Source organism: Oncorhynchus tshawytscha, linkage group LG33, assembly GCF_018296145.1.
Source record: "Oncorhynchus tshawytscha isolate Ot180627B linkage group LG33, Otsh_v2.0, whole genome shotgun sequence".
Taxonomy (NCBI): Eukaryota; Metazoa; Chordata; class Actinopteri; order Salmoniformes; family Salmonidae; genus Oncorhynchus; species Oncorhynchus tshawytscha.
Window position 1 is genome coordinate 2,728,282 of NC_056461.1, and position 24,039 is coordinate 2,752,320.

At 42.4% G+C, this 24,039-nt stretch overlaps 3 protein-coding genes across 7 annotated transcripts in view; 1 reads left to right on the top strand and 2 right to left on the bottom strand.

Moving 5' to 3' along the window:
• LOC112230750 (D-dopachrome decarboxylase-A) lies at nt 1–10,577 on the bottom strand. The gene is made up of 3 exons (XM_024397013.2): nt 10,194–10,577; nt 1,596–1,771; nt 1–1,035 (listed from the first exon to the last, which is right to left on the bottom strand). The coding sequence occupies exons 1-3, from the start codon at nt 10,299–10,301 to the stop codon at nt 963–965; spliced, it is 357 nt and encodes a 118-aa protein (XP_024252781.1). The 5' UTR covers nt 10,302–10,577; the 3' UTR covers nt 1–962.
• LOC112230749 (palmitoyltransferase ZDHHC12-B) lies at nt 9,420–20,478 on the top strand. Of its 2 annotated transcripts, none has more exons than XM_024397012.2 (5): nt 9,420–9,823; nt 16,271–16,410; nt 16,519–16,611; nt 17,874–18,040; nt 18,243–20,478. In XM_024397012.2, exons 1-5 carry the CDS (start codon nt 9,784–9,786, stop codon nt 18,556–18,558), a joined length of 756 nt encoding a protein of 251 aa, XP_024252780.1. In that variant the 5' UTR covers nt 9,420–9,783; the 3' UTR covers nt 18,559–20,478. The 2 variants fall into 2 exon arrangements, with proteins under 2 accessions (XP_024252780.1, XP_024252779.1); XM_024397011.1 differs by lacking the exon at nt 9,420–9,823 and adding an exon at nt 10,707–11,202.
• LOC112231473 (serine/threonine-protein kinase N1-like) overlaps nt 20,470–24,039 on the bottom strand; it is a 12,857-nt gene continuing 9,287 nt past the window's right edge. For 2 of the 4 annotated variants that reach the window (XM_042311330.1, XM_024398226.2), the window contains 6 exons: nt 23,865–23,927; nt 23,672–23,748; nt 22,985–23,127; nt 22,418–22,521; nt 22,165–22,244; nt 20,470–22,000 (listed from right to left, as the gene is read on the bottom strand). In XM_042311330.1, the coding sequence (XP_042167264.1) occupies nt 21,840–22,000; nt 22,165–22,244; nt 22,418–22,521; nt 22,985–23,127; nt 23,672–23,723 (540 nt within the window). In that variant the 5' untranslated portion in view covers nt 23,724–23,748; nt 23,865–23,927 and the 3' untranslated portion in view covers nt 20,470–21,839. The remainder of the gene's footprint in view (nt 22,001–22,164; nt 22,245–22,417; nt 22,522–22,984; nt 23,128–23,671; nt 23,749–23,864; nt 23,928–24,039) is intronic. The other 2 variants (XM_042311333.1, XM_042311331.1) reach the window with 2 other exon arrangements.

A 24,039-nucleotide genomic window follows, 5' to 3' on the forward strand; every position in this document is an offset into this window, starting at 1 on the left:
TCAGTGGCCTGTATCACATAGAAAGATAGCTACATTTTTACATTGGTTTACAGTCCACTTTTCCTAAATATCTAGCTGTTCAATGTCACATTTTACAGCAACTTGTATTATTTTAAAACCCTTCCACTCTTTCTGTTGAGTGTAAAGAAATATTGACAAGACATTACATCCAGTAAATAATTTAGTCATGCGGGACACAATAATTTAAGTACTTTCACTTCTAGTATGACTAATTGTACAGCAAAGCCTTCACAACATTTACTTGCTGCTCATATATTAAAAGGACTGACATTGAAAGGAATACATATATTAAAAGGACTGACATTGAAAGGAATACATATATTAAAAGGACTGACATTGAAAGGAATACATTACATGTACATTTACTAAGCACAGTCCTTCACAAATACAGAGTGCATGTTAGTCCAATGCAACACTGTTATGTCTGTTATCTACACTGTTATCTACTTCTATACTCTTAACAAATGCATAGAATGGTGTTTCACAGCGGCCATTGACATTTACCTGAATTCCATTGCACAGTACGTACTTAAAGATTTACTGTTAATACTAGTCATTGTGGTTCTTACTAACAAAACATAGCAGAAAAAAAACATCTCAACCACATTATTAGATGGTTGAGATATGAAATGAATAGGTGAACTTACACAGTAATAGCTTTGAAAAAAGGTCAATTGGTTTACATTTCCTCTAATCAAACATGAATATATTCTTATATCATCTAGCTTGTCAAATGTGCGGTTCTGGTTTACTGTCGCAATATAAATGAATGAGTTTCCAGGGCATAGATTCATGGGGTCAAATACCATAGTGATAAAATCCAATGCAGGTCTTTGTCATATGGTATGTCATGTCCAATTGAGTGGTGGAAACCCACTGCCGGGTTCTGGTAACTGTTGTGGAACAGATGTGTGAAGTCATTCTGGTGCAGAAAGTTCATCCTACAGGTAACTCATAACAGTTCCCTTCTTTCCAACCTGATGTGGCTCCAGTACGTAGAACCTGATCATGACCCTGTGGAATACAAGTTCACCGACAATTAGATTCATGTATTGAAAAACATATACAGAAGATCATGTGGCTATAATTTAAATCTACTAAATGCAATATTCAATTTAATGCAATATAAAGTCAATACATACTTTGAATGCTATATGGTCTTGCAAGATCTCCTGTGCAACCCCTTACAAGCATAGGTAGTTGGGCTATAATCAATACCTTGTGGTAGTAATAACCTAGACATATGAACTGTCCATAAATCCAGACACACCATGGCATAACAGATAACTACAATTTTTCATCTGTTTCTTGAGTCAAAGTTGAGTTGGGCTTTAAAGAGTCTGCAGGCAGGCCGGGTACAGGAATTGACATACAGAGACACTCCATCTTTCAATCTGAGATAAGGTATCATATGACATACTGCCCTTTATCCACACCAATGCAGAAATGCAAAATCCTCTTATGTTATGCATAAAACATATTTTTCTATCATTAGAACAGAGCCAAAGCTCTGCAGTAGAGGATAGTACTAAGGTAAAATGAATTAATGATTTGTAGCATAGTCAGCTTCTAACCGGTCTTCAGTAAGTCCAAGTTCTCCTGTAAGGAAAGGGAAGATATTGGCATTGTGTTCCTTGTTCTTCTCAGCAGTGTCAGTGACACCGATGGCGGACACGGACAGTATCACGCAAGGAGCACAAGTTCCACTCATGAGCATTGGCAGTCCTGGTTTCACCACCAACATCATTCTCTGCATGGAAAACAGACAACATAACATACACACAAGCACCATTTTTGAATAGAATTAGCTAGCTAAGCTATATCTAAGTATTTAAATATGGACACTGGAGTTAAAACCTTGATAGCCGCTAACTATAGTGCCTTCAGAAAGTATTCACACCCTTGACTTTTTCCACATTTTGTTGTGTTACAGCCTGACATTAAAATTGATTAAGTTGAGATTTTGTGACACTGGCCTACACACAATACCCCCTGATGTCAAAGTGGAATTATGTTTTTAGACATTTTTACAAGTATTCAACCCCTTTGTTACGGCCTAAATAAGTACAGGAGTAAAAATGTGTTTAACCAGTCATATAATAAGTTGAATGGACTCACTGTGTGCAGTAAGTGTTTAAAATTATTTTTGAATGACTACCTTATCTCTGTACCCCACAAATATCTCTAAATACCCTCATCTCTAGGAGACAGAACACATCTCCTTCCTGAGCGGTATGACGGCTGCGTGGTCCCATGGTGTTTATACTTGCGCACTATTGTTTGTACAGGCATTTGGAAATTGCTCCCAAGGATGAACCAGACTTCTGGAGGTCTACAATTTTTTTCTGAGGTCTTGGCTGATTTCTTTTGATTTTCCCATGATGTCAAGCAAAGAGGCACTGAGTTTGAAGGTTGGCCTTGAAATACATCCACAGGTACACCTCCAATTTACTCAAATGATGTCAATTAGCCTTTCAGAAGCTTCTAATGCCATGCAATCATTTTCTGGAATTTTCCAAGCTGTTTTAAGGCACATTCAACTTAGTGTATGTGAACATCTGACCCACTGGAATTGTGATACGGTGAATTATAAGTGAAATAATCTGTAAACAATTGTTGAAGAAATGACTAGTGGTTAGAGCGTTGGACTAGTGACCAGAAGGTGGCAAGTTCAAATCCCCGAACTGACAAGGTACAAATCTGTCGTTCTGCCCCTGAACAGGCAGTTAACCCACTGTTCCTAGGCCATCATTGAAAATAAGAATTTGTTCTTAACTGACTTGCCTAGTAAAATAAAGGTTAAATAAAATATATAAAAAACTTGTGTCATGCACAAAGTAGATGTCCTAACCGACTTGCCAAAACTATAATTTGTGAACATGAAATTTGTGGAGTGGTTGAACAATTAGTTTTAATGACTCCAACCTAAATGTATGTAAACTTCCGACTTCAACTGTGTGTGTGTGTGTGTATATATACACTGCTCAAAAAAATAAAGGGAACACTAAAATAACACATCCTAGATCTGAATGAATGAAATATTCTTATTCAATACTTTTTTCAATGGAAATTATCAATGGAAATCAAATTTATCAACCCATGGAGGTCTGGATTTGGAGTCCATTTGAAAACCACACTAGAGGCTGATCCAACTTTGATGTAATGTCCTTAAAACAAGTCAAAATGAGGCTCAGTAGTGTGTGTGGCCTCCACGTGCCTGTATTACCTCCCTACAACGCCTGGGCATGCTCCTGATGAGGTGGCGGATGGTCTCCTGAGGGATCTCCTCCCAGACCTGGACAAAAGCATCCGCCAACTCCTGGACAGTCTGTGGTTCAACGTGGCGTTGGTGGATGGAGCGAGACATGCTCAATTGGATTCAGGCCTGGGGAACGGGCGGGCCAGTCCATAGCATCAATGCCTTCCTCTTGCAGGAACTGCTGACACACTCCAGCATTGTCTTGCATTAGGAGGAAACCAGGGTCAACTGCACCAGCATATGGTCTCACAAGGGGTCTGAGGATCTCATCTCGGTACCTAATGGCAGTTAGGCTACCTCTGGCGAGCACATGGAGGGTTGTGCGGCCCCCCAAATAAATGCCACCCCACACCATGACTGACCCACCGCCAAACCGGTCATGCTGGAGGATGTTGGTCATGCTGGCAGCAGAACGTTCTCCACTGCGTCTCCAGACTGTCACATGTGCTCAGTGTGAACCTGCTTTCATCTGTGAAGAGCACAGGGTGCCAGTGGCAAATTTGCCAATCTTGGTGTTCTCTGGCAAATGCCAAACGTCCTGCACGGTGTTGGGCTGTAAGCACAACCCCCACCTGTGGACGTTGGGCCCTCATACCACCGTCATGGAGTCTGTTTCTGACCGTTTGAGAAGACACATGCACAATTGTGGCCTGCTGGAGGTCATTTTGCAGGGCTCTGGCAGTGCTCCTACTGCTCCTCCTTGCAAAAAGGCAGAGGTAGCGGTCCTGCTGCTGGGTTGTTGCTCTCCTACGGCCTCCTCCACGTCTCCTGATGTACTGGCCTGTCTCCTGGTAGCGCCTCAATGCTCTGGACACTACGCTGACAGACACAGCAAACCTTCTTGCCACATCTCGCATTGATGTTCCATCCTGGATGAGCTGCACTACCTGAGCTACTTGTGTGAGTTGTAGACTCCGTCTCATGCTACCACTAGAGTGAAAGCACTGCCAGCATTCAAAAGTGACCAAAACATCAGACAGGAAGCATAGGAACTGAGAAGTGGTCTGTGGTCCCCACCTGCAGAACCACTCCTTTATTGGGGGTGTCTTGCTAAATGCCTATAATTTCCACGTGTTGTCAATTCTATTTGCACAACAGCATGTGAAATTTATTGTCAATCAGTGTTGCTTCCTAAGTGGACAGTTTGATTTCACAGAAGTGTGATTGACTTGGAGTGACATTGTGTTGTTTAAGTGTTCCCTTTATTTTTTTGAGCAGTGTATTTTTTTTAAAACACTTTTTTTGGTTACTACATGATCCCATATGTGTTATTTCATAGTTTTGATGTCTTCACTATCCTACAATGTAGAAAATAGTAAAAATAAAGAAAAACCCTGGAATGAGTAGGTGTGTCAACTTTTGACTGGTGCTGTATATTTTACACATACTTTGTATGTGGACACCCCTTCAAATGAGTGGATTCTGCTACTTCAGCCACACCCGTTGCTGACAGGTGTATCATTTTTTTAAAGAGCACACAGCCATGCAATCTCCATAGACAAACATTGGCATTAGAATGGCCTTACTGAAGAGCTCAGTGACTTTCAATGTGCCTGAATGTATAGTGCCAACTATAAAGTTTGTTGGAGGAGGAATAATGGTCTTGAGCTGTTTTTCATGGTTCGGGCACATTGACTGTCATGGTACAATGACAGTCTAGACCAGGGGTTCTTAACTTTTTAATCATGGGATCCAAATGAGAAATTATGTGTAAAGCAGAAAGCGCACTCAACAGAGAGCACAAATGCACATGGCCAAATCAATTACAGTAATTAATGAAACATTTATAAAATGTACACTGACACGACGCAACCCACCTTTGCACCCCTACAAATACCTGGGTGTCTGGTTAGACTGTAAACTCTCCTTCCAGACTCACATTAAGCATCTCCAATCCAAAATTAAATCTAGAATCGGCTTCCTATATCACAACAAAGCATCCTTCACTCATGCTGCCAAACATACCCTCATAAAACTACTGACCATCCTACCGATCCTCGACTTCAGTGATGTCATCTATAAAATAGCCTCCAACACTCTACTCAACAAACTGGAAGCAGTCTATCACAGTGCCATCCGTTTTGTCACCAAAGCCCCATACACTACCCACCATTGCGACCTGTACGCTCTCGTTGGTTGGCCCTCGCTTCATACTCGTCGCCAAACCCACTGGCTACAGCTTATCTACAAGTCTCTGCTAGGTAAAGCCCCACCTTATCTCAGCTCACTGGTCACCATAGCAGCACCCACTCGTAGCACGCGCTCCAGCAGGTATATCTCACTGGTCACCCCCAAAGCCAATTCCTCCTTTGGTTGTCTTTCCTTCCAGTTCTTTGCTGCCCATGACTGGAACGAATTGCAAAAATCTCTGAAGCTGGAGACTCACATCTCCCTCACTAGCTTTAAGAACCAGCTGTCAGGGCATTTTACAGATCACTGCACATGTACTTAGCCTATCTGTAAACAGCCCATCTATCTACCTACCTCATCCCCATACTGGTATTTATTTATTTTGCTTCTTTGCACCCCAGTATCTCTACCTGCACATTCATCTTCTGCCGATCTACCATTCCAGCATTTAATTGCTATATTGTAATTACTTCGACACCATGGCCTATTTATTTCCTTAACTTACCTCATTTGCACTCACTGTATATAGACTTTTTGTTTTCTTTTGTTCTACTGTATTATTGACTGTATGTTTTGTTTATTCCATATGTAACTCTGTGTTGTTGTATGTGTCGAATTGCTACGCTTTATCTTGGCCAGGTCGCAGTTGCAAATGAGAACTTGTTCTCAACTAGCCTACCTGGTTAATTCACCAATAAAGGTGAAATAACATTTTAAAATGTAAAAAATTAACAGGTCCCATACTTTAAGAAAGCTGGGTCTTGACGATTCTGTGCTTCCAACTTTGTGGCAACATGGGGAAGATCTTTTCCTGTTGCAGCATGACAATGCCCCCGTGCACAAAGCGAGGTCCATACAGAAATGGTTTGTCAAGATGAGTGTGGAAGAACTTGACTGGCCTGAACAGAGCCCTGACCTAAACCCTATTGAACACCTTTGGGATGAATTGGAATGCCAACTGCGAGCCAGGCCCAATCGCCCAACATCAGTACCCGAACTCACTAATGCTCGTGGCTGAATGGAAGCAAGTCCCTGCAGCAATGTTCCAACATTAGTGGAAAGCCTTCCCAGAAGAGTAGAGGCTGTTATAGCAGAAAATAGGGGGACCAATTCCATATTAATGCCAATGATTTTAGAATGAGAAGTTTGAAGAGCAGATGTCCACATACTTCTGGTAATGTAGAATATATGCTACTGCTCGACTAACAAAATATCTTGGTTGACCAACAGCTTATCGACTAATTGGTGTAAAGCCCTAAAAGGAACTAAAGAAAAATGACCATAAATTGGGAAAACAAATTAACTTCATGTCCTCAATAAAACACGTTATGTTTGGGGGAAATCCAACACAACACATCAATAACTACCACTCTTCATATTTTCAAGCATGGTGGTGGTGGCTGCGTCATGTTATGGGTATGCTTGTCATCGGCAAGGACTAGGGAGTTTTTAGGATAAAAATAAATGGAAAAGAGCTAAGCACAGGCAAAATCCTAGAGGAAAACTTGGTTCAGTCTTCTTTCCAACAGACACTGGGAGACATTCACCTTTCAGCAGGACAATAACCGAAAATACAAGGTCAAACATACAGTTGGTTACCAAGATTACTTTGAATGTTCCTGAGTGGCCTGAAAATCTATGGCAAGACTTAAAATGGCTGTCGAGCAATGATGAAAAACCAACTTGACAGGGCTTGAAGAATTTTTTAAAAGAATAATGTGCAAATATTGTAAAACCCAGATGTGCAAAGCTCTTAGAGACTTACCCAGAAAGACTCAAAGGTGATTCTAACTTGTCACATTGACTCAGGGGGATGAATACTTATGTAAACATGAGTGTTATTTTTCATAATTATTTGACGAATGTTTGAATCCATCCGAGTATTTAGTGTATATCGTTTAGATTATCGTTTATCGTTTTAAATTAAAACTATTTTAATCCCACCTTGTAACACAACAAAATGTGTTATGTCAAGGGGGTGTGATTATTTAAGAACCCCGACGCTCAGTGTAGCCAACTTAGCAATTTCGTCACTATATTTAGCAAGTATTCAGATCCCTCTAGCAACACATTTTCAAAAATATCGACTAGCGACAAATCTAGCGTTATTGGAGACTTTTGGAGACTCTGACGTGAAAGCACGTATCGTTCTTACTCTTCTCTTCTGCCTTTTGCACACATTGTATATAGACTCCCCCTTTGTTTTCTACTGTGTTATTGACTTGGTAATTGTTTATTCCATGTGTAACTCTGTGTTGTCTGCTCACACTGCTATGCTTTATCTTGGCCAGGTCGCAGTTGTAAATGAGAACTTGTTCTCAACTAGCCTACCTGGTTAAATAAGGGTGAAATAAATAAATAAAAATTCTCAACGAGCAGCGGGTGCTGCAGTGGGCCCCACCACCATCCCATAGCACTCGCAGGCGGCCCAGTCCTCGCGCAGCAGTCCCTCCCAGCTGCAGTCAGAGCAGGAGATGTTCACCCCTCCGAGTCCAGACTGCAAATGAATTGCGCATGCGGGAAGTCGCCGCTGGCTTACATTCAGGGCGTGATGTAAATGTAAGAAATGTCTTTGTCTAAAATAAATCACTGCACAAAAATAAATTACTGCATTTGACTAACATAGCCTCAGTAACTTACTCACCTTGTCCACTGTGTGTGCCTCTCTGTGACATGAGCTAAACATCTAGCTGGCTAGCTTATCATGTCTCAGTCTAAACTGTACACTCAAAAATACAGAAAGGAGTGGGAATCAAACCCTGAATTCAAAGGCTGGGTGAAGCCGTTTATTAGAGATGATACACGAGCATACTGCCTGTATTGTAAGGCTGATTTCTATGCCAAACAGTGATGCAAAAAAAACACATGACAACTCAAAAACATACTCAAAAGGCAAAGCCTTATAACAGTTCCACCCAAAACAAGCTGCCATTTATGGGTTTAAAAAATTTACCCTGCAAAAAAGGCTGAGGCCACCATGGTATTAGCTATCGCTGAACACTGTTCCATGCTGGTATGTGATCACATTGGAGCATGTAGAGCTGCTTTCTCGGACTCCACTGCTGCTACCCACTTCAAAATGCACAGGACAAAGTGCACAGAAATGATTAATGGTGTTCTAGCACCGTACTTTATGAAAACGTTGGTCGCAGATGTGGGTGACCAGCGTTTCAGCCTCCTCCTCGATGAGTTCACAGATGTGGGTGAGCAGCGTTTCAGCCTCCTCCTCGATGAGTTCACAGATGTAAGTGTTTCTAAGTACCTGGGAGTTGTGATAAGGTACTTTAGTGACACCAAGCAGACAATTCTATCAACATATCTGGAGCTTGTTGAGTTGGAGGGAGGAGATGCCAAATCTATAGCCCCGTGCGGTTGTGGCTTTCCTCGAGAAGTGTAGTCTTAAAAAAGAGATACTCCTGGGGATAGGTACTGACAATGCCTCTTATGATGGGGATTAACAATGGGGTCCATAAAGTGCTGAAGGAGGAGTATGGCCTCAAATATCTGGTTCTTATTCGCTGTGTGCCACTCTCTGGGGGAAAAAAAGACAATTAACCTGAATTAGGGCAGACTAGTTACCATCTTTTTCTCACATTGCCATTGACAGTTTTTTCTATTGTCTCTTGTTGGTCCATTTAGATTGTGTACAACAAATATAAAAAATGTTATGGTTAAAAATGTTCATGTTTTACTGTGACTTGTTGTAGGCTCCTAAGTGGACCATATGGTTAAAAACCAAACCAAATTAAGAAAAACTAAACAAAAAAACTCAATTAAATAAAAAACAAAGTAACTCCGCCAGTGTCTCTTTTGGGTCACTTTTGCCGGTCCCAAGCCCGGATAAAGGAGGAGGATTGGAATTGACATAAAAAAAACAAGAATCGACAGAAGAAAGTTCATTTGTAGTTCTAAACATATTTAGGGTGTTTTTGACTCACTTTTTGTCTCTCCCACGATGTTATTTCTCTCTCCTACAGGCCCATCACAATTACATGCACATGGCCAATTATGCAAATTAGGCAAAGACGTCCTTTAGCGACTTCTAGGACAGCCAATAGCTACTGTCCTTACTGAGGAGTTGGCAACATTGCAAACGCTCAGTATGAAAGTTAACACGCGTTGCTTGCGATACGATTTTGGCAATATAAGGAACATATCGGCGAGAAATAACTTTCTAAAAACAAACAAGGTTAAATGCACATCTTTATAGAGTTAGTGTTCGCACACGGACATCTATTTTACAGCGCTTGTTGACGGAAGACCGACAAGTCAGAGGCGACCACTTGCGCTAATAAGCGATCTTGCATGATCGAACAGCTGTGTATAAGTGTAACTATGGAGGAAGTGTAGCAGAAGCCTTGTTCATCAGCTTGATGCACACAGCCGTATGGATATGTGCAAACCTGCTACACAGTAAGTGTTTTTTTTTAAAGATTATTTCTCGCTTATATGAAAGACAAGTTCCATGTTTCGTGAAAAGTATTGCACGCAATTATTATTTACGTTTCCAAATGTTAAAACAGAGCGTCGGGATTGTAATTCACATGGTCCCACTGGTAAACGGTGATTATAGCTGAGAACCCTTGGGATAAGGCCTTGAGTTGTCGTGAGCAAGGCTACAGCTAGCCCATTCAATACTGTAGACGGCAAGGCTTGAGTTCGACAACTAGGCTACAGCTAGCTGACAGTAATCTAAACAATGCAATGTATCAAAGGCAGACATATGGAGTGAGGCAAAACGTAACTTCACTCAGTAACATTCTTGATGCAGTAGCCTACTCACCTCTTCGGGTTTCCCTAGAACAGCGGCTGTTTTGGAGCACAGCTTTTTCATGAAATCCTCAGAAAACGTACTCTCAGGTAAATTACTTTCTAAATCAATGAACGGCATGATGATTTTGTAAAGAGTTCGTTCTTTCAGATGAGAAGGCTAGGGAGGTCAATTTGCAGCAAATTTGACTTTGCTCCGGAAAGTAAGTCTCTTCATTGCTGGAAAAAAGTACTTCCGTGTCACGGAATTTCGGAAATGTTCAAAATAAAAGTCCCCCACTACTAATAGCAAAAAGTCTCAGTAACTTGAATGTATTCATCATATAGGAAAAATTGTCTAAACATTAACAATGATTCATACTATTTCAGATAGTATATGAATGCTGCACGACTTTCCCAGTCGGTGTTCTGAACTTCTGAGAGCACATGAACACAACAAAAATATATGTACACAATGATGTCATACATTACATATACCACGTGAATGCAATGACCAATAGAATGAGCGTATCCAAAGGAACGCCAGCAACCCTGGACAATAATATTGCAGCCCTTCAGAGACGCTCTGATCATATTTATTAGAGCGGAAATGATTGAATGCTATTTTGGTGATTAGGAATACATGTAGCTAGCACACTAGTTTTAAGGTTGTATGTGTCTAACCAGCAAGCTTGGCATGTTAATTTCGGAATTTAGTTAATGTTAGACCATTCCAGTCGCCATTTGGAGAGAAACCTCGAGCTGTTGGGTTAGTTGGCAAGATAACTGGATACGGTAACGCTGACCGCTAGCTACGGTTATGTGGGACGATGGTGATAAAGGCTAGTTAGCTAAATGCATTTTGTTAGCTAACTATAGTAGGCCAGTTCTCGTAACCTGATGCATACCGGTACCAGTCTATTGCTACATGTTGAAAAATGCTAGGATGTTCAAAAATGTGTTCGGGTCAGGATTTATTGTAAGAACCGCGCACGTTATCCTGACATGGGTAATAACACTGATACTCTTCCTACATGATACAGGTAAGTGCACTGAATTTAAATTCATTTTCAGATGCCAGTATCCGTTGCACGGCTGTAATGCATAGATGGCATATGCATTATTACACTGTAATGCATACCATCAAACCACATTTCCACTTATCACCAAATATGGTGTTGTGGGGAAGTCCAGTGCCATTGCGTGGAGGAAAGTGGGAGAAGATGGAGCTAGATGAAACTTGGCTGACAATCTGCTGTATTTTCTCAGCAATGAAATTTGATTTCAGTCCAGTTTTCTGTTCCCAAAACTAGAATCTGTTAAGTAAAAAAAAAAAGCGTTATTTTATTTAACACTTAAGTAAAAAATACATATAAGTAATATGTACATGTAGGTAGATTTAAAGTGTCTATGCATGGAGGGGTGGGGGGGTAGTCTGGGTAGCCATTTGATTAGCTGCTCTGTAGTCTTATGGGTTGGAATCTGTTAAGAAGACTTTTGGACCTAGACTTGGTGCTCCGGTACCGCTTGCCTTGTAGTAGCAGAGAGAACAGTCTATGACTAGGGTGGCTGGAGTCTTTTTGACAATTTCTACCACTGTTGTGTCACCAGCAAACTTAATGATGGTGTTGGAGTCGTGCCTGGCCGTGCAGTCATGAGTTAACAGGGAGAGGGGGGCTGAGCACGCACCCCTGAGGGGCCCCCCATGTTGGGGATCAGTGTGGTGGATGTGTTGTTATCTACCCTTACCACCTGGGGGCAGCCCGTCAGGAAGTCCAGGATCCAGTTGCAGAGGGCAGTGTTTAGTCCCAGAGTCCTTAGCTTAGTGATGAGCTTTGAGGGCCCTATGGTGTTGAACGCTGAGCTGTATTCAATGAACAGCATCACATAGGTGTTCCTTTTGTCCACGTGGGAAAGGGCAGTTACGAACAGAGTGCGCGCTAAGTTTTGTAGACTTAACCCTTTGCCAAATTTGCTTTGTGTGGAAGGAGTGCGACAGCGAAATTAGTTATTGCACAGGCGCACTTTTCAGAGTATCTGTGCCCTAAGTACATGCTAAAATGTGCCAATTGGATCTTTCTAGCTTGTGCGTGGCTCTGCCCAACTCCTTTCTAGCTTGTGCGTGGCTCTGCCCAACTCCTTTCTAGCTTGTGCGTGGCTTTGCCCAACTCCTTGCTTGTTCTGCCCGCTGTGCTTTATTTGCTCCCTTTGGAAACGATGATGATACATCGTAGGTTAGTTATTTACCAGTATCTTTTATCACAGTGCCACCAACATGATCATCAAAGCAGCCAATTAGGTAGCTGATAAAAGTAGCTAAGGTCCTTATTGGTCAAGACAGTTGGACTAATCTCATAAGCCACAGTCTGTGTAAGATAAGGCTATACTCCAATTAGGGAAATGTACTCATTTTTTGATTTTTTTTGAACCTTTATTTAATTAGGTAAGTCTGTTAAGAAGAAATTCTTATTTTCAATGACGGTCTAGGAACAGTAGGTTAACTGGTCTAGGAACAGTAGGTTAACTGGTCTAGGAACAGTGGGTTGACTGGCCTAGGAACAGTGGGTTGACTGGCCTAGGAACAGTGGGTTGACTGGCCTAGGAACAGTGGGTTGACTGGCCTAGGAACAGTGGGTTGACTGGCCTAGGAACAGTGGGTTGACTGGCCTAGGAACAGTGGGTTGACTGGTCTAGGAACAGTGGGTTGACTGGTCCAGGAACAGTGGGTTGACTGGTCCAGGAACAGTGGGTTGACTGGTCCAGGAACAGTGGGTTGACTGGTCTAGGAACAGTGGGTTGACTGGTCTAGGAACAGTGGGTTGACTGGTCTAGGAACAGTGGGTTGACTGCCTTGTTCAGGGGCAGAACGACAGATGTTTACCTTGTCTGCTCGGGGATTTGATCTTGCGACCTTTCGGTTACATTGATTTGAATGAATAGTCTATTACTTATGAGATAAATACAACTGCCTTACCGTTATCATATCTTAGGACCTATTACTCTCTGCTGGCAAATCAAATCAAATTTTATTTGTCACATACACATGGTTAGCAGATGTTAATGCGAGTGTAGCGAAATGCTTGTGCTTCTAGTTCCGACAATGCAGTAATAACGAGCAAGTAATCTAACTAACAATTCCAAAAAAACTACTGTCATACACAGTGTAAGGGGATAAAGAATATGTACATAAGGATATATGAATGAGTGATGGTACAGAGCAGCATAGGCAAGATACAGTAGATGATATCGAGTACAGTATATACATATGAGATAAGTATGTAAACCAAGTGGCATAGTTAAAGTGGCTAGTGATACATGTATTACATAAGGATGCAGTCGATGATATAGAGTACAGTATCAACGTATGCATATGAGATGAACAATGTAGGGTAAGTAACATTATATAAGGTAGCATTGTTTAAAGTGGCTAGTGATATATTTACATCATTTCCCATCGATTCCCATGATTAAAGTGGCTGGAGTAGAGTCAGTGTCATTGACAGTGTGTTGGCAGTAGCCACTCAATGTTAGTGGTGGCTGTTTAACAGTCTGATGGCCTTGAGATAGAAGCTGTTTTTCAGTCTCTCGGTCCCAGCTTTGATGCACCTGTACTGACCTCGCCTTCTGGATGGCAGCGGGGTGAACAGGCAGTGGCTCGGGTGGTTGATGTCCTTGATGATCTTTATGGCCTTCCTGTAGCATCGGGTGGTGTAGGTGTCCTGGAGGGCAGGTAGTTTGCCCCCGGTGATGCGTTGTGCAGACCTCACTACCCTCTGGAGAGCCTTACGGTTGAGGGCGGTGCAGTTGCCATACCAGGCGGTGATACAGCCTGCCAGGATGCTCTCGATTGTGCATCTGTAGAAGTTTGTGAGTGCTTTTGGTGACAAGCCGAATTTCTTCAGCCTCCTGAGGTTGAAGAGGCGCTGCTGCGCCTTCCTCACGATGCTGTCTGTGTGAGTGGACCAATTCAGTTTGTCTGTGATGTGTATGCCGAGGAACTTAAAACTTGCTACCCTCTCCACTACTGTTCCATCGATGTGGATGGGGGGTGTTCCCTCTGCTGTTTCCTGAAGTCCACAATCATCTCCTTAGTTTTGTTGACGTTGAGTGTGAGGTTATTTTCCTGACACCACACTCCGAGGGCCCTCACCTCCTCCCTGTAGGCCGTCTCGTCGTTGTTGGTAATCAAGCCTACCACTGTTGTGTCGTCCGCAAACTTGATGATTGAGTTGGAGCGTGCATGGCCACGCAGTCGTGGGTGAACAGGGAGTACAGGAGAGGGCTCAGAACGCACCCTTGTGGGGCCCCAGTGTTGAGGATCAGCGGGGAGGAGATGTTGTTGCCTACCCTCACCACCTGGGGGCGGCCCGTCAGGAAGTCCAGTACCCAGTTGCACAGGGCGGGGTCGAGACCCAGGGTCTCGAGCTTGATGACGAGCTTGGAGGGTACTATGGTGTTGAATGCCGAGCTGTAGTCGATGAACAGCATTCTCACATAGGTATTCCTCTTGTCCAGATGGGTTAGGGCAGTGTGCAGTGTGGTTGAGATTGCATCGTCTGTGGACCTATTTGGGCGGTAAGCAAATTGGAGTGGGTCAAGGGTGTCAGGTAGGGTGGAGGTGATATGGTCCTTGACTAGTCTCTCAAAGCACTTCATGATGACGGATGTGAGTGCTACGGGCGGTAGTCGTTTAGCTCAGTTACCTTAGCTTTCTTGGGAACAGGAACAATGGTGGCCCTCTTGAAGCATGTGGGAACAGCAGACTGGTATAGGGATTGATTGAATATGTCCGTAAACACACCGGCCAGCTGGTCTGCGCATGCTCTGAGGGCGCGGCTGGGGATGCCGTCTGGGCCTGCAGCCTTGCGAGGGTTAACACGTTTAAATGTCTTACTCACTTCGGCTGCAGTGAAGGAGAGACCGCATGTTTCCGTTGCAGGCCGTGTCAGTGGCACTGTATTGTCCTCAAAGCGGGCAAAAAGTTATTTAGTCTGCCTGGGAGCAAGACATCCTGGTCCGTGACTGGGCTGGGTTTCTTCCTGTAGTCCGTGATTGACTGTAGACCCTGCCACATACCTCTTGTGTCTGAGCTGTTGAATTGAGATTCTACTTTGTCTCTGTACTGGCGCTTAGCTTGTTTGATAGCCTTGCGGAGGAATAGCTGCACTGTTTGTATTCAGCCATGTTACCAGACACCTTGCCCTGATTAAAAGCAGTGGTTCGTGCCTTCAGTTTCACACAAATGCTGCCATCAATCCACGGTTTCTGGTTAGGGAATGTTTTAATCGTTGCTATGGGAACGACATCTTCAACGCACGTTCTAATGAACTCGCACACCGTATCAGCGTATTCGTCAATGTTGTTGTCTGACGCAATACGAAACATCTCCCAGTCCACGTGATGGAAGCAGTCTTGGAGTGTGGAGTCAGCTTGGTCGGACCAGCGTTGGACAGACCTCAGCGTGGGAGCTTCTTGTTTTAGTTTCTGTCTGTAGGCAGGGATCAACAAAATGGAGTCGTGGTCAGCTTTTCCGAAAGGGGGCGGGGCAGGGCCTTATATGCGTCGCGGAAGTTAGAGTAACAATGATCCAGGGTCTTTCCACCCCTGGTTGCGCAATCGATATGCTGATAAAATTTAGGGAGTCTTGTTTTCAGATTAGCCTTGTTAAAATCCCCAGCTACAATGAATGCAGCCTCCGGATAAATCGTTTCCAGTTTGCAGAGAGTTAAATAAAGTTTGTTCAGAGCCATCGATGTGTCTGCTTGGGGGGATATATACGGCTGTGATTATAATCGAAGAGAATTCTCTTGGTAGATAATGCGGTCTACATTTGATTGTGAGGAATTCCTAGTATAGAAATTCCTAGCTAGGAATTCCTAGCATAGACCTAGTAAGCCTTTGCCTGATCCTGTATAGCTTGGTATGTCATTCCTAGAGCACTTCATGCAGTGTCACAGAAAGCAATTGCTATTTGCAAGTGAAAAGGTAATGGGATGCATAGGCTCCATTATTAACCTTTTGATGGCCATTTATTTGATTGTATTTCATTATCCAACATTTTAGTAGTAGCTACTAGTTAGTAAACATTGCTAATTTATTCTTGTTTTGCAGAGCTGAGGAAGCAAGAGGAGAGGGGAGAGCTCATCCAACCTGTGCTCTTTGTCTTGCTGGTCCTTGTGTCTGTGTTGCTGTACTTTGCTGTCTCACTCATGGATCCTGGCTTTGTCCTATCTGACGGTAGTGACTTACAGGTGCGTCAAACCAAGTTTTGCTTACTTCACAACACAGTAATGCATATCAATGCTCAGGAAATGCATCACAGCTAAAATAAACCTATGCACTTTGTACTGCATTTTTAGTTTACCCTTGGCATCGCTGAGGAGACGCAGGATATGATTCCCCCAACAACCAAGTCTCTGCGACAGCGGCGCTGTGGTCATTGTCTGCTCCAGGTATGGAGTGGGCTACTGTAGGATTTTCAGATTTTTGTTGTTGTCTTTAACCTTTTATTTATCCAGTGGAAACCCATTGATACCAGCGTCTCATTTACAAGGGTGCCCTGGGAACAATACATTAACATGATCAGTCTCAATACAATACTATACATTTTCAATTACACATCACAACAAGTCAAATTCAAGAGCGACAGATAACATGTATATGCACTAGGGGCACAATAACTAAAAGCTTCCTGGACTCTGGAGACCCGCGGAACCTCTAAACTTGAGAGCGAGTCTGATGGTGGGTTGCTTTCCAATTAAAAAGTGAGGTGAGGTGGTATGAGAGTTTCTGGAGAACTGCTTTATATATAAATAGTAGCTGATGTTGGGCCCTTCTGGTAGTCACAAAGCCAAGCTGACGACATTACATAAAAGGCAATGATGTGTACTAAAATTGTCTCCAGTGATAAGATACAGGCTGAATCTAAAGGTTTTTAAAACAGAGGCTGCTGCATGCATGTAGATTACATCGCCATAGTCAAGTACTGGCAGGAGTGATGCTTGAACAGTTTTCCTCCTGTTTTCAAAAGTAAGGCAGCATTTCTTTTTCTATAAAGGAAACTGATTGTAATTCTCAGCTTCTTTATTAGTTTTCCAATGTGTGTTTTAAAAGATAGCTTATCATCAATGAGGGACTTGTTCAATTTGGCGTCCCCTCAAGGTGCAGTTACGCAGATGTTCTCCAACATTTAGCACTTATTTAATATTGGTGAGCGATTGTTGAATTGAATCAAAGCCAAGCTGACGGTTGTTAATGGCCTGCTGCACTGAGGGGGCACAGGAATAAATAGCTGTCATCTGCATAGATATGTAGGCCCCAGTTATTATTATTATTATTATTATTATTATTATTATTATTATTATTATTATTATTATTATTATTATTATTATTATTATTCAGAGACAAACCAACATTATTCATGTAAATAGTGAACAGTAAAGGGCCTAGTATTGAGCCTTGTCCACCTGTTTACATGTATATTTAGTGCGTATGTATTCCTGAGGTGACATTAGGAGGGATAATGTAATCCTAGGATGCTGACAGACACACCATCTGCTCTCACTCTGTTAAGAGATTCTCTCACTCAATTTTGGTCATGGCAAGATAAGCTGCTGGCATATGAAATGAGTACAGGTCAGTGGACTAGTTTATGACCAGAAAGAGCTTTCTGTAACTCCTCCTTCCCCCCTTTCCCATTCATGTGCCCAAACAGCAGCCAATGAGATCCAAGCACTGTCAGACCTGTCAGCACTGCGTGCGTCGCTACGACCACCACTGCCCCTGGATCGAGAACTGCGTGGGTGAGAGGAACCACCGCTGGTTCGTGCTCTACCTGGCTGTCCAGCTGTTGGTGCTGCTGTGGGGCCTCCACATGGCCTGGTAAGTGAAGATTGGTCTTCAGAGCCCATTCATACATGGTTGTGGTGACCCACAGGGTATGCAATGCAGGGTTTACAAAAACATTTGCACACCCCGTGGGTCACCACAACCAGGATCGAAGATCTTGATGATTTTTGCTTCAATTTATCATATGATGCACTGTTTCAGAAGTGTGGCCAATCTCACTTGTTCTGTGACGCAGGTCGGGCTTCACCACGGCACCCACCTGGCAGCTGTGGCTGCGCGGCAATGGCGTGCTGCTGGGTACAGTGGCGGTGGTGGCGGTGCTCTCCCTCACCGTGCTCCTACTCCTGGGCTCCCACCTCTACCTAGTCTCCCTCAACACCACCACCTGGGAGTTCATGTCGCGCCACCGCATCTCCTACCTCAAGCACTGCGGCGCTGACGAGAACCCGTTTGACCGTGGTACGCTGCGCAACCTCTGGGGCTTCTTCTGCAACTGGGGCGCCATAGTGTGGGAGCAGGTGTACTTCAGAGAGGGCAACGACCCCATCTGATGAGCAAACAAGCTAACTAACTCGTCGTCTACTCAAGTTCTTCATTCCTTCCCTAGAATTCCTCCAATTGAGTTTACATCCTCCTTTCTAGAACTATCTTTATATGAGACAGACATCCAAATGAACTATGAACTCCTCTCATTACTTCAGTTGGTCACTGAACTTTGCACTTCTGAATTTCAGTTTAGTATGTAAGTGGATTTCAATGGAATTGGTATTTTGGTATTTATTTCAGTTGACTAGTGACATGATAAAAAAACATTTGTCAGGAAGACAGGAAAAGTTTCACTGAAACAAATAGGTCAGCTATTCAGTCTTGGTAAGAAAGGTAATTGCAGTGAGCCTGTGAGTAGTAGCGCGATTCTTAGTGTTGCTCTGTTTATTTCCTATCCTTCCAACTTACCTTTGACAACCACTACACTCCCACCCACTCCAATACCTTCTTCTGTCCAAAGAATAATATCGAAGAGTAAAAAATATCACTGAAGTATTAGGAATTTGAGCTAAGGGAACTATTATGTGTTGAAGGGAACACATTTACAGAATAGATCAATAGATCACATAATTCCTTGACAGTTAGATTAACAGAAAGGCAATTCACATATGGCCTGTTTTTCTATTCCCTGAGTTTACTAAGCTATAACACGCTATAAGCTAACTGTTGTTATACAGGATAAAGGTACTTTCATATACTGTTGTTGATGTAAAACTGTCTATACTTGAGAGCATGATTTGATTTCTTGCTGGTGTATTTTCCCCAATATTGACTTGGCATTGACAGAGGCTCTGTAGCGACCAAGTGGCTGATTGACTCAGTCAATCAAGTCTTTAGGCTGTGTTTAAACATGCAGTCTAATTCTGATCTTTTGCCCAATTATGGGCCAAAGATATGATCTGATTGGTCAGAATACCAATTATTGGCAAAATATCAGAATTGGGCTACCTGTGTTTACACAGCCTTAGATTTCCAGAAGCACATTCCTCTTAACCATTTGAGTATTTTTGCATATTGAAATATTGTTACGAATATCACATTTTCAATGCCTGGTTTACTGTAATAGTTTAGTTTAATTGAATCTGTACAAAAAGGAATGTCAGGTTTTGAGGCTGCACTACAGCTCAAAGCGTCCTGGCAACAGGGTTAATATGAAGGCAAAGGTCAGCCATGTGTTGGCAAATTAATAAGTAACTAAAATGGCAATTCAGTTATCAATATATTTTTGGTAGTACCATGATCCATCGACAAATTATTGCACCTCTTATAAAATGGTAGTGAGGCATTTATTTGCAATTGTATTATCTATTACTATAAAGTATAGTAAAGGTGAAAAGCACACAATTTGCACCATCACCAGAGGTGGTTTGAAAAATGATCTGATCTTGGGTGAAACTCCAAACATGTTTAATTGTTCACTTAAATAATTTATTCTCACTTTTTCAATTGACAGAATGTCATACTATTTTTGTAAACGGGTTTATCGTTCTTGATGCAACTCAACCTTTTTGAAGGTCCATTTTGGAACATAAAAAGTTTGCATGAGATTTTTACATCTAGTTTTTTGTAACTTTAGGAATAATCGCAGAGAACGTATTTAAAGGAGTGCAATGTTGTGTGTGTTCCCTAACTTAATCGTTAGCTTATTCTCTGTGCAATAGGAGAGCATAGAAAAACATGACAGAAATGAGCAATAATGGTAATATTGTCATCTTTTTATAGTATCAGAAAATCTTTCTGGCTCTTCCAGTAGAATTGAAAGATAAGTGATGTGATTTTATATACATTTGTTTGGTCTTGTAAGTGCTGATTTCAGTGTGAACTGTTTATGAACAAAGTAATTTATGCAATATTTTATTTTTTAAGAAATTGTTTGAAATGCAGTAGACCTATCAATAAATTGAAATGTTTATTTCAGAAAAATGCTTCATGAGTCCAGTAGATATATTTATTAATTTACATTTCCTTCATGTTGTGTCAAGAAAAACATGCATGTCTCATCTCTAGACACTAGTATTTTTTTCCCCATTGTATTGCACAGCATATTTATTTTAGTAGCAAAGCATGTACATTCATATTCATGACTGGAATGGAATGAAAATGACTCCCTAGAAATACTTACAAACTGTATAATTCATAACTTACAATTTTTAGTCTTTTAGAAAAGGTATTTCAGGAACATGTCAGTTTCAACTTGACATTCAAATGTTTGTGACCCAAAGTAGCCCAAGATGGACCCATGGAATGTTTAAGTGACCCAAAGCAGCCCAAGATGGACCCATGGAATGTTTAAGCAGCCCAAGATGGACCCATGGAATGTTTAAGTGGCCCAAAGCAGCCCAAGATGGACCCATGGAATACGTTGATTACACAGCAGCACAATGCACATCAAAGGGTTTTAAAAAATCTTCAGGGACTGTTTCCTCCATGAAGATGACATTCCTGCATTCCTAGGCTAGTAAATGGCGATTCAATTTGGATTCCCAGGCTAAATATACAAACATCAGTAGCTATAATCAGTGTTAGTAATTGGATCGAGCCAAGACAGTAATAGGGTTACAATACATGTAAAAACATCATTTACAGTAAAGGTTCTTATTGGAAGTGTAGTGTTATGAAGCGCTGGTCTGTCCAATATCCTTTGGATTAGAACTCATTTAAAAGCTCATTGCACTGGTGCCAATGTTTGAAACAAAGCACTCTTAGTTTCACAAATGAATAAGAAAGTGCAGCAAATGACCTAATTCGTGTTGTCACAGTAACAAAACAGTGGCATGTCAAGTATTCATTTGGCAAAATCAATATGGAGTTGACAAATAAACAAAAACAAGGCAAAACTAGATCGGTCAATATTGACCACCAACATACAAATATAGACACTGACATACAAATACAGATTTGAACAAGGCAGAGAGAAACAGAAGACTGTTTTCAGAATGGCTGACACTCCCATGGATGAGGAGTCCCCTCTACAGCTCAGTGTAACTGACTGGGGTCTCATCGGCAGGCCGAGTTCTGATAGGCTGTAGAGATTCAGGTGGAGTGCTCATCATCACCCACAGAACATTAATGGCCCTGAGGAGAGATGACAAGCCCATGAGGACATCACAGTGGCCTATCTGGTCAGTACTTATTCAGCCACAGGTAGCTGTTTGCCACAGTGAAGTAAAGGAACCAGCTTCAGTGGAGCAGCAACCATTTTGGATTTTAGTCCTGTCCGTCCGTTCCTCTATCTGGCCGTCATTGTATACATGTGTATGTTTAAGGTCAGGGCAGCGAGGAGAAGTCAGTCGACAGAGATCTCCTGTTGGTCGGCAGTGAGGAAGGAGGGTGTCTGTGTGAGGGGGGTGAGAACTGGCTTGAGCTTTGTGAACTCCTCGTCAAAGTTACTGATCTGTGGGAAGAACGGGGGAACCACTTTTTTTGTGAAGCACAGCCTTCCAGTCTCTGGGATGAACAAAAGTATACATCAAATTATTATACATTTCATTGGATGATTGCCTTCGTTTCAATATTGTAGGAAAGTTGGCAAAGGCGCTACAACAACAATCTTGGTGATGCTCAACTGAAATGAAATTGACCCACAGGCCACAAATGAGGCCAGTTTTTACCTGGAAGTACCTGTGTTTCTTGACCTCGTTGGGCCCGGCTCTCCTGATCCCAGCCTCCTTTCAGGGTTTTTCTGTAGTAGCTGCAGCACAATACGAAAGTCTGGTTCAGTATTCATCCCACTATACATCTTTGTAAATTATTTCCACACAGATTTCATTTTCTGTATTTGCAATGCAGCTTGTTGTTGATTCCGACTGTGTAAGGAGGCAGTATTCTGTACAAGGCAGTATACCGAGAAGATGGCCCACATACCTTTTGGATGATGGAGACTCTGGGGAGAGGAACCTCGGGTAGCGCACTTCATCATTTACTATGCTGTCAAACACCACCTCCTCATCGTCACCAGGGAAGGGAGACTGCCACAGATGAGAAGAGAGAGAGATGCCATTGCAATGAAAGTCCAAACAACCTCATTCCTATCATGATACCAGACGAAAACATCTTCATTCATACAAGACCAAAAATCCTTATTCAACCAAGAACAAACATCAGAATAAAACTTCATGGGTTCACCATATGAGTGGATATTGTGAGCCAACTGACCAGAAAGATCATTTATGTTTCTCGATTCATTTCTCTGGTCCAAACATCTAAATTCTACCGAGACCTACAACTCAAAATACTTGGTTGGTTCACCATAGGATTGGACCTTGTGAGCCTACTAATTGGAGACATCCTCTAGGTATTTCTATTCTACTGACCTGCCAGCATCTCATAGAAGACGATACACCACAGAGCTAAACAGGACACATATGGCCCGCGCACCACCAGTTTGAGATCTCTGCTATAGGTTATTTTATTAATCTCTCTGCTACCGACCTCTCCCACCAGCATCTCGTAGATGAGGACACCCAGGCCCCACCAGTCCACACAGCGGGTGTAGTTGTTGTCCGTCAGCACCTCCGGGGCCAGGAACTCTGGTGTGCCACAGAATGTGGCGGTGCGATCTCCGTAACCCATACCTGCAGATACACACAGGGAAAATATAACTTATATATAGTAGGGGAAAATATAACTTTTTAGACGGATGGAAGTGTGTACCCAGGGATTTTTCTGCCATTGAAATCCTTGGGTGGGCCGCCTAAGCATTTTTTGGGGGGGGTTGCCTAAGACCAATAAAATATTTGAGAACTAACAATCACAAAAAAGTCTATCTGCAGCATGTCTCTCAGCTCCATGGCAGAATATGTAGAATTGCAGGAAATTAGCTTAAAAACTACACGCCAAGATGGGATTCTCTAAAATGTTCTCATATTCAGCCGGTCTGACCGCGCCCCCTGCCACGCCCATCACCTAAGACCTTACTTCGTGCAGCAAGCTTGACACTGTTGTCCCACTTTCAATAATGAGGTGTTCCTTAGTCTAGGGCTAACTAACTTTAAATTAAAGAGCAACATAAATCATTGATTAATAACACTGAATGTTCATTTAATAAACCAAGTGAGTGGGTGGGACAGTGGGTCTCAAAGGGAATGTCCCAGAAGCCATAACCATAATGTACCGTACCTTTCTTGCACAATCCAAAGTCTGCTATCCTCACATAGCCATCTGCTTCCATCAACAGGCTGTCTAGCTTCAGATCCCTGAGAGAGAGAAGAAGAGATGACTGGATGAAATTAGAAAAATAATGACTGACAGGCAGGTTATTAGGTGTGCGAAGGCAGAGGGCTGGAAAACAGTACTGAGATATCTTACTTACCGGTAAACTATCTTGTTTTGGTGCAGAAACTCTAGTCCCAGCAGCACGCACGAGGCATAGAACCTAAACAGGGCACAAAATGGCACACATATAATGGTGAGTTTTGATGTATCACCAACTCTAAAGCTTGAAGGAGAATTAGACAAGCCTGCATTAACCATTTGTAGTCACTCAC

Excerpts from the sequence above, each read along its gene's own strand:
- LOC112230750 (XM_024397013.2), bottom strand. The coding sequence starts at position 10,301 with ATGCCGTTCATTGATTTAGAAAGTAATTTACCTGAGAGTACGTTTTCT. Across the intron at positions 1,772-10,193 it reads TTCTAGGGAAACCCGAAGAG|AGAATGATGTTGGTGGTGAA; the intron begins GTGAGTAGGCTA and ends TTTTCCATGCAG. Across the intron at positions 1,036-1,595 it reads CTTGGACTTACTGAAGACCG|GGTCATGATCAGGTTCTACG; the intron begins GTTAGAAGCTGA and ends TGTATTCCACAG.
- LOC112230749 (XM_024397011.1), top strand. The coding sequence starts at position 11,088 with ATGTTGAAAAATGCTAGGATGTTCAAAAATGTGTTCGGGTCAGGATTT. Across the intron at positions 11,203-16,270 it reads ACTCTTCCTACATGATACAG|AGCTGAGGAAGCAAGAGGAG; the intron begins GTAAGTGCACTG and ends CTTGTTTTGCAG. Across the intron at positions 18,041-18,242 it reads TGGGGCCTCCACATGGCCTG|GTCGGGCTTCACCACGGCAC; the intron begins GTAAGTGAAGAT and ends TCTGTGACGCAG.